This window comes from Triticum urartu, chromosome 1 (assembly GCF_003073215.2).
Source record: "Triticum urartu cultivar G1812 chromosome 1, Tu2.1, whole genome shotgun sequence".
NCBI lineage: Eukaryota > Viridiplantae > Streptophyta > Magnoliopsida > Poales > Poaceae > Triticum > Triticum urartu.
This window is the reverse complement of record NC_053022.1, coordinates 287978816-287989164: the sequence shown is the minus strand read 5'-3', so window position 1 is coordinate 287989164 and position 10349 is coordinate 287978816. Positions and strand designations below refer to the sequence as shown.

Below are 10349 nucleotides of genomic sequence, written 5' to 3'. Positions count from 1 at the left end.
CCTGTTACTTACAATTTCAGCACTTGCAGACATTACATTGCTAAAAACCACTTGTCATTTCCTTCTACTCCTCGTTGGGTTCGACACTCTTACTTATCGAAAAGAGCTACAATTGATCCCGATACTTGTGGGTCATCAGACATTCACAGGAAGCTTCTCAAGACAACTTTTGGTCACCCAGATCTTATTCAAGGGTGGTCCATTCCTGTAGTTAGTACCGATATACCTGGCAAACACTTCACCATTTTGATTTTTGGACATTTTATAATTTGCATCAAAGGATTAATCAATGATAATAGGGTTAGCACAAGTGAAGCCAGATAAGGTAGATGGATCTACTGAAGGTCCCTTTGCAGCAACCCATGTGGTTTTGGGGTACTGCTCAGGCTTCCAGTAAGAACCATCAACATTCATTTTCCTCTCGAACCCAACACCCTCTTTCCTAGGGTTTTGGTTCAAAATCTGTTTCTTGAGGACCCAACACCCTCCTCTTCCTCCTCTTCCTCTTCTTCTTCGTCCTCCTCTTCCTCCTCTTCCTCCTCTTCCTCTCTTCCTCCTCTTCTTCTTCTTCTTCTTCTTCTTCTTCCTCTTCTTCCTCTTCTTCCTCCTCTTCCTCCTCTTCCTCCTCTCCCTCCTCTTCCTCCTCCTCCTCCTCCTCTTCTTCTTCTTCTTCTTCTTCTTCTTCTTCTTCTTCTTCTTCTTATTATTATTATTATTATTATTATTATTATTATTATTATTATTATTATTATTATTATTAGATTCCTTGTCCCATTGAGGACACTCAGAGATGTAGTGACCAGGTTTCTTGCATTTGTGGCATGTTCTCTTCTTGTGGTCACGAGTAGAAGCTTCATCATTTCTTGAGCTGGATCTTGAAGACTTTCCGAAGCGATTCTTCTTGGAGAACTTATGGAACTTCTTCACGAGCATAGCTAGCTCATTTCCAATGTATTCTTGTAAGGTGCACGCTGGTGACTGCAAGAGGATGCTGGCTAAACGTGTGGGAACTCCGCTCCTACTTCGTTCACATCTATTCTTGCTCGGTTCAGTATGGCCTGAGAAGCAACAATAAATTGAGCTGGCGTTTTTGGTAGTGGCAATGATCCGATTCAGATGTTTCCAAGACATGAACATATTGATGTTGTTCGTGGATGATTGAATGCACAATAATTGTTCATCATATATGGCTATGCACTTTGTCCACGCCAGGAGATTGAACATTTCTCTTGAAAGAATGTTTGCTATGGTCGATACAATTACAGGATTGCTAACATCATTGCCAAATATGATCTCCTGTTATGTGGATTGGTCTATTTACTGTCCAAGTTAAGAAGTGTGTATTTGTCTCTATCGATTTAAGGATTACTCCATCCTGCATATTTTGCCACTATTTAAAGATAACATGGTTTTGTGGACCAGATAATGTTGAGTACCACAAATATACAAGTGCTCTCATAGTGTAACAATGCTCGAATTCTCAAAAATGCAACAAGAAGCCTTAGATTAAATATCACCCCTGCTAGTAATAGAAAGAACAGGCAAAGAAGAAAGATGCCAAAGTTTCTACAAGAAGCAGTGGGTAGTAGAGTACTACTTGAGCCAAGAGCCCAAGAATAAGAATAAGTGTAGTAGTAAGCGCAAACTGCCTGGCAAACACAAAATACAGTGCATAGAACAGTCAAGGCGAGCCACTCATCCACTCTCATCATTGATGAATATCGTGCCACAGTTCATGAAGAAAAAAAAAGGTGTCACACTCTATCGAGCATCCCAAGCAGTCTGAATAAGCCAACGATCAAAGTATATACGTACGCCACTCTCTAGAAAATCAGACGCACGAGGGACAAGCCATGGGGGTGGGGGGGGGGGGGGGGGGGGGGGGGGGGGGGGGGGGGGGGGGGCATCCATGTAGCACTTTGAGTACAAGCAGATGTGCTGGACCGGCATGAGCCGCAACGTGGCATCGCGCGCCTTGCACACCGGGCATCTGAGATAATATGGCATCGGCGGCGCATGCAGACCAGGCGACTGTGGTGATGGCTTCTGGAGGTAGTACTGCGGGAAGATCATCGGGTTGTCCCATATTTATTTTGTCACCCTGCTTCGGAGATTTGCGAGCTCCGTCCCTGCCCTTGGTGGATCCCCTGCCTCCTGACGCCTCTTCTTTTCTAAAAGACGCAAACAACATCAACCTCCATATTCAAACATCATCACAAAGATTATATGCCAAGACCTCAGGTTGACAAGCAGTGTACCAGCTAGAAGATCCACGAGATTTGAGAAAAAATGCAGAATGTTGCACGCACGACAACTGTTCGGGACCAAGTCTTTTTTGCATGGAATACAGAGGCAAACGTGGCGGATGGGGGCCTCTACCACCGCTGATGGACGGGCCTTGCACGAGGGGCATGAGGAGTAGTCTTTCAACAAGAAGCTTCTTGTTTCCTCTTCTCCGTACAAATAAAAACAACATTACTGCTTTTGTACCAGATTCTATCGAGCCATGCAGCAAAGGAATAGCACAAGAAAGGATGAAGCACCTTCGGGAGTGGCGAGTATCAGATTCAAACGAGCGTTGTTTTCTCGTATTGATGTCACCCATTCCCGATCAAAGAAGCTGCCATCGATGAACTTGGACAGTAAATTGGGCACACCTGGTTCCTCGACGAGGACGGTGCCTGCAATAACTAATTCGATACCAAACTGTCAGTCACCAGGTGCAAAACAAATGGATACACTAATATCTGCAATGTTACAGAAGTACCTTGGCCATTAGTATCATCAGAGGTCTCTTCCTCCAAAGCACTCAACTCCTCTGATATCACAACTGTGCATGGAACCACATGTCAGAGCACGTAACACATTCAATTCGTACACGCACAACCAAATGAACGTTGATGAACGCACCTGGGGGCGCAAGGGTTAGACTGAGGCTTGGGTCATTTTCTAGGATTGGAGGAGTCCATGGAGAGCTTAAGAGATCACTGCCGATGAAGTTGGCGAGTAGATCCCTGGTTCTTGGTGAGGTGCGAGGAGGAGCGGTTGCTCGGGACGAGGAGGTGTTACCTGCAAACATGTAGAGCGACATGCATCATACCTCAACAGATCGATACGGGATTTGGAACAAATATGGGCGAGTCTGAACATTGCAATGGACACACCTGAAAAAGACATGGAAGGCCTGGTCTGGCCCCTGTTCGTGACCCTACTCACTGCAATCAACAATTCCAGCCCCGAATTCATCAAAATCTGCAGCAAACAAAGAAGCAGAACTGGGAGGAGAAACCAACCACTTGCAGCAGCAGACGAAGGATGTATCGAAGAAAGTGGTGCCATCTTGGTGGCCTGTCCCTGGCACAGGACCCGTGACCCTGTAGCAATCAATCGTTCCAAATGGAATGAACAATCTAGGCATATGAGGATGAAGTGATGGTTTGCTACAGGCTACTAACCTGATGGGCGTGCCGGGGTATGGGTAGAGAAGCCATGCGCAGTCTGTCCAAGAGGGGTACTGCTGGTACCTGCAATCGAACGACAAGCAAGTTCATCAAGACGCGTTGAGGATGAATTCGCTCAAACAAAACGATGTCAAAACTGAAGCAAGTTTGTCAAAACTGAAGAAAAAGGATGTCAATTGTGAACAAAATGGGTGTCAAATTGCCATGCGCCAAATGTCAATTGTGAACAAAATGATTTGATTGCTCATTGCTGCAGTTGCACGAAACATATAGAACGCCATGCGCCAAATGCCTCAACAGGTAGTAGATACGGGATACGAGATTCAGGATGACTTTGAACAAGGCAACGCACGCACCTGATGAGGGCCTGAGTGCATTTGCAATGAAAGAAGAAAGCTCCTGCCCCAAGATCATAGCAGTGCTTCCTGCAACAGATATTTCGAACAAATAGTGAAGCAAAAACAATGTGAAACCATGAACAAAACGGGTGTCAAATCGGCAGTAATACGAGGTGAATTTTGATTGCTGCAGTTGCACGAAAGATGGCAAACATGTAGAGCGCCATGCGCCAAATTTCTCAACAGATCGAGACAAGGCTCTGAACAATGCACAACACGCACCTGACAAGGGCCTGGATGAATTTGAAACGAAGGACGATGACATGTGTTGGCCCCGGGTCATGCTAGTACTTCCTGTCCCTGCAACAAATAATTCCCCAAGTAGTTTGAATCCATGAAAGCTCTTACACAAAATCCCCCTTCCGATCACAAGTGAAATCATCAGAAAACGCGACAGTTCTAAACACAAACCTGAATGTCCAGGAAATGGCGCCCTTGGCTGCCCCCTATTGATGACGATCCCTGCAAAATATAATTCCGACTCGAAATTCACAAATCCTCCAACATAGCGATATCAAGGCATAGACAAGGGAGATCGAGGTGCTGGTTCCTAACCTGATGGGTGTGGCGGGGCGACAAGTGATGCGTGGTTGGCCTGCTCACAAAGGGCACTAGCAGTAACACCTGCATGCAGTCGACAGCGAAGTGAGGATGTGTTCGCTGGAACATGTTAGGAAACCGAGAGCTGAAGACAAATTTCAACCAAAATCGATGTGAAATACTAGTAGTTCCAACAAGCTCTCGTGCCAACTCTCCTTGTGTCGATCACAAGTAAACTCCTAAAAAAATGACCGTGCTAGAGGCACACCTTGATGTGCAGGTACCGACGCACTGGCCTGCCCCCTGCTGATGGCCGCGCTCCCTGCAAAAATCAAATCGAACTCAAACTTGAGTAAAACTGTAGCAAAGCAAAATGGACAAGGTGAGGTGCCGATTCGCCGAGGCCTAAGCGTAGCGGGGCCAGAGATGGATGAGGAGCGATCATCTCGTGCGCGGTCCATCTGCTCTCGAGCGGCACTAGTACTACTACGTGCCATCCTCAAGAAGACGAGGAGGAGAAAGCAGCGAGCATGCATGTTTCGAAACCGAGAACTGGGCAAAACATGTCAAATCAGCTATAGGGGAGGAACACGGAGGAAGGGACGCAGAGCAGAGCAGTGCGCGGTCGACCTGCTCTCGAGCAGCACTTGTTCCACCAAGCTCTCCCTTGTGTAGATCACAAAAAAATGATGGTTCTAGAGACACACCGGGATGTGCAGGAACCGGCGCCCTCGCATGCCCCCTGCTGATGGCCACGCTCCCTGAAAACACCAATTCGAGCTCGAACTTGAGAAAACTGCAACAGACCAAAACAGAAGGGTGAGGTGGCGGCTCGTCAAGGCCTAACCTGATGGGCGTATCTGTTCGAGTGACGTCGAGCAATCGTTGGCCTGTGCTTGGTAGATCTACTCTGGGGCGTCACTGGTACTTCCAGCCGTCGACAAGGAGAAGGAGGTGAGGTCGAGAAGCAGCGAGCATGTTTGGAAACCGAGAATTGAGCAAAACATGTCAAATCAGCAGCAGGGGAGAAGAGGGAGGAAGGGACGCAGAGCAGCGGACAGAGACGGTTCCCGAAGAGGTATAGGCATACCTGTCTTGGCAGGGGGGCGCGCCGCCGGTGCTCTTCTCGGGCCGCATTGCTTCGGCGGCCACCAGGCAGGAAGGATGGCAGAGGAGAAGGAGAGCGCGTGAGAGAATGAGGAGCCCAAAGTGTATGCCGCCGCTTATATAGAGAGAGCAGGCACGCCACAAGGTAGAGCAGGTGCGCGACGGGGAGGAGCGGACGGGGGAAAGAGCGGGCGGAAAAGGCTTCGTACAGAGCCAACCAGCCTTCTACCACCGCAGGGGAGAGCACCATGATTACCCGTATCGTATCTTTGACTTTTCAAACTGGTTCACGTAAAACCAATGCTCGGGGCTTCAGGGGATGTTTGCCTTCCACTGCTCCCACATCCTGCTTGTGTTGGAGTTAATGCAAGCTTTCCTTCGGAGGGAGTGGTCAGCTCCGTGTTGGTGGTTTTGTGATGATCAACTTCTAGTCAGTGTTTTTAGGTCAGCGTCCGGCTACCTTTACTAGTAGAAACGATCTGGTCGTGAGCTATGACACACTGTAAAAAAGAAGAAGGAAAATGTGTGTGTTTGGCTTGATTTTGATGCGATCAACTTGTGGGTGAAATGCAACATATATTATTCGGACGGCTTCGCGTCCAAAACTATACCATCATCGCATTTTTTGTCCCTCGGTTGTTTAAAATCTTTTGCGCCGCCACTGGATTTGCGGAGGGAGAAATGAAACAATGCAACTTTAAGCCATGGGCGGGGAGTCCACGTCCCAACGACAGCAACCTAGGACTGTTGGAGACGGAGACGGCGCGTATGACTGGGGCATTATCGGTAGATGAGGGGAAAGGGGTTGAGGGGTGCGGATGCGGATGCGGGGTGGTTGCCGGCGTCAAGAAAGACGAGGAATAGACCCCGGTGGCGAATGACTGACAAAGGAGGTTGCTTGGACAGGGCGGGCAGGCGAGGCAGCCGCAATTGATGGGGGTCCGAAGAGAAAGAAGGGGACCGCACACCAGAAAACGACGGGAAAAAATAAGCGATTAGCGCATGCTATAGTTCACATACTCATTGACCCCGTATATCGAGCTAATTGATCGATTGATCCTACTCCATTTGAGTGTCAACTAATTCTGAACGAGAGAAATACTTCACAAACCTACTGACACCATATCAAGCTCACCGATCGATCGAGGAATCAAAAACTAATTACTATTTGAAAGCCACAGATGATCGAGACAACGCGCTGGATGAAACGGATGTTTTTTTAACACGTTATAGATGCATACACTCATACATACACACATACACTGACTTCTACGAACGCACGTACACGCACATACTTTATCCCTATGAGCACCTCCGAGAGACCGAACCAACATATCATCTTGACATTGACGAAGTCGCCACAGACACCTTCGTTGTCGATGTGAATTGTCTCCTCCACGGAATGCACACTGTCGAAAGACCTGAAATAAATTCAGAAAAATGCGACCACCAATGCAAAGTCTAGGACTTGAACCTGGTGGGTTAGTTCCACACCTAGAAGCATACACTAAGCTTTGGTTACGAAACTAGATCTAGACACACCCGTGATGAAAAGATATCAAAAAAGAGTTCATTCCAGTTTTATCCCTAAGTTTGTGACATATATTACCCATTTGATGAAAATTCTCAATTTATACTCGATTTAAGCAAACGTGTGCCACATTTTACCCTTCTGGTGTGTTTTCCCAATTTTGTTGTTAACTGTACACGCCATGTCAACGGTTTATTTTTTTGTAACAAACATGGTCTATTATTATATTTACGTGCAAAGTTTAAAGAAAGATGGCTTCCATGGTCTTCCGTAGGGGTGGAGTTTGGTTTATATTGTTATCTCGGTTCGGTTTATTCAGGCTTTTTAAATTTTGATGTATGTAAAATAAGCATCGAAATAATCATAGCAAAATTATAAACCGAACCTTATTAACCAAAATATGTCGGTCTTGTTTGTTCGGTTAACCGCGAACCAGATTCTGTGTGGACCTGACATGTAGGCCATACGGAATAGAAAGAATTAAGCAAGTGCACATGTAAGCCGTATGTTAATTACTTTTAGCTTGGAGTAGTACTAGTACTTGCATGAAACGAGAGATCCTATGAGCACTCGCTCGACTACGTTGCATGCATGCAAACCAGTGTTGGCACATTTTAAGCAAATCTAATCATGATGCTGACAACTATGTTTTGCGAGAAACTGCCGAGCAAATTACGTTCGTGGGATGCAGGAGTACGTACTAGTAGTACTCCCTCTGGTCCTTTTTACTTTGCATATAAGATTTGTTCGAAGTCAAAATATCTTTACTTTGATCAAATTTATAGAAAAAAGTATCAACATCCACAATACCAAACCAATATTGTTAGATTCATTAGGAAATGTAGTTTCATTGTATATATAGTTGGTATTATAGATGTTTATATTTTCTATATAAATTTGGTCAAATTTGGTTGAGTTTGACTTGACAGAAATCTAATACGCGGAGTAAAAAGGACCGGAGGGAGTAGTAATTGCCTTTTTGTAGGGTGTCCGTACTAGTAAGATCATCTCCAGCTGCCACAGTACGTGGGTCAATGGCAGAGCCAGAGGAAGGCATGGTGTTCCATCCTGCGACGGCAGCAAGGGGACAGACAACCAGAGTGAATCCTTGAGTAGCAAATCAACCATGAGGAATAGCACCGCACCGCACCGCACCACGCGGGGTGGTACCACTTCACCTGCTAGTGCAGACTTTTACTTTGTCTGTCCAATTGCTAGTACATGCACCGGAAGATCAAATGATTGCTTTTCTGTACACGGGAATCAAGGAATATAGTGCTGCCCAGGTTATTTCTGCAAGCACCGGAATCGTTTTTTTTCTCCAATACACCTAAGGGTGTCTTTGCATTGATAGGTAGAGTGAAAGTTACAGGGTTAGGGATCCAGCGACTTGTGCGCAAAGAGGCAAGTCGAAGGCTCCCGAGAGTAGAGGGAGGGGGTTCTCAGCCCCAATACACGCGGTCTACATTACATCGAGTAGTGCTTGCAGCCCTTTGGCGCCGACCATGGCCCAGGCGCGCACTTCATCTTGGATGGTAGCTAGCAGAATGTTGATGGAGGGTTGGCGATGATCAAAGATGCATGCATTTCGGTGCCTCCAAATCGCCCACGTAATGATTGGGACGATCGAGGCGAGAGCCTTCCGGAGAGAGCGCGGCACGGAGTCTGTCGCAGAACGCCACCAATCAAAGAGGGGGATGGTGCCGTCGGGGGGGGGGGGGGCAGTGGTAAGGCGACACCAAGAGTAGGCGCGACACCAGATTTCCTTGGAGAAGGGGCACGCCACGAGTAGATGGTGAATGTCCTCGGCATCCTGATCGCAGAGCATGCAAGTAGACGGATGGGGCGGGCCGTGCCGAGCAAGTCTTGTGGCCGTCCAACAACGATCCTGCTTCGCAAGCCAGAGAAAGATCTTGTTGTCGTCGGGTGTCCAACATTTCCAAGTGAGCCTCCACTTCGGGTCAGCGATGGAGCCTTGGAAGAGGGCGTGGTAGCATGATTTGGCCGAGTAGGATCCGCTGTCAGTCCAGCGCCATCGTAGCGAGTCGGGCTGGGGGAGAAATTCACCTGGAGGAGGCGCCTCCAGAGTTCAACGTACTCCACAGTGGTCACCACATTCAGCGCGCCGCGGATATCATGGATCCAGGCCCGGTTCTGGAGACCATCATGAACCAGACACTTGGCGCGGAGGCGACGAGGAACAAGCGCGGCTAGGCTCGGCGCAAGTTCGGCAATGGATTTGCCATCAAGCCAGTGATCGGTCCAGAAACAACATGTGCGGCCGTCGCCGATGGTCTAGGTGGTGGAAAGCTCGAAAAATGTCGCGAACGCTGGCGTTATCCGTCAGGTGGAGGTGGTGCCAGGGCCGGGATGGGTCAGTGATGCGCAGCCATAGCCAGCGAACATGAAGGGAGATGCCGGTGCGCTGGATGTCGCGCATGCCCGGGCCACTGAACTCGAGAGGGCGGCAGACGAGCGGCCAGTTGACAAGGCAGTTGCTGGAGCGAGCCTCTTTACGACCGTGCCACAGGAAATCTCGGATCAGACGATTGGTAAGCTTGAGGATCGGGGCCGAGAGGGTCATAATGAGAAGTAGGTGAAATGGCATGGCAGAGAGGACGTGGCGGATGAGGGCGAGACGCTCGCCGCGGGAGAGGAGGAATGCCTGTCAGGAGCTCAGGTGCTTGGCCATCTTCTCGACAAGAGGCATGAGCGCCGCAGTACCAATTTTCCTCATAGAGAGGGGGAGGCCTAGGTAGTTGATGGGGAACGCCTTGGTCGAGCAGGAGAGTGTCTCGCCCGCGAGGGCGGCCACCTCAGTGGTGCAGCAAATAGGAGTAGTGGAGCACATCGCAAAGTTGGTCTTGAGGCCAGATGCATGGCTGAACAGCTCGAGAATGCGCCAGACAGCCTAGAGGTCGCGGTGATCGGGGTGAAAAAAGAGGACGACGTCATCCGCAAACAGAGAGATGCTAGGGATAGCACGCCTAGCGGTGAGGTGCTGGAGGATGCTGTGCCTGCTCGCGTGCTGGACCAAGGTGTTGAGGACGTCGATCACCGGAACGAAGAGCATGGGTGAGACGGGATCGCCTTGTCGAAGGCCACAAGCATGATCAATGGGCGGTCTAGGGGAGCCGTTGATGAGCACTCTCGAAGAGGAGGTCGAGAGGAGGATGGCAACCCATGCCCGCCAACGATGGCCAAATCCCAGGTGCGCGAGGACCTCGAAGAGTAAGGGCCAAGACACCATGTCAAAGGCACGGGCGATGTCGAGCTTGATAAGGATGCGCGGGGCTTTGAGATTGTGGAGGA

The 10349-nt window shown here is 48.7% G+C and overlaps 1 protein-coding gene across 1 annotated transcript; it reads right to left on the bottom strand.

Annotated features, from left to right (window-relative positions):
* Positions 1-1868: 1868 nt before the first annotated feature.
* LOC125532834 lies at positions 1869-9621 on the bottom strand. Its single transcript, XM_048696727.1, has 16 exons — positions 9442-9621; positions 9136-9332; positions 6802-6927; positions 4668-4951; positions 4415-4483; positions 4271-4321; positions 4082-4159; positions 3818-3886; positions 3456-3524; positions 3294-3374; positions 3165-3215; positions 2911-3069; positions 2768-2830; positions 2544-2690; positions 2259-2450; positions 1869-2171 (listed from the first exon to the last, which is right to left on the bottom strand). The coding sequence occupies exons 1-16, from the start codon at positions 9619-9621 to the stop codon at positions 2089-2091; spliced, it is 1899 nt and encodes a 632-aa protein (XP_048552684.1). The 3' UTR covers positions 1869-2088.
* Positions 9622-10349: the final 728 nt, after the last annotated feature.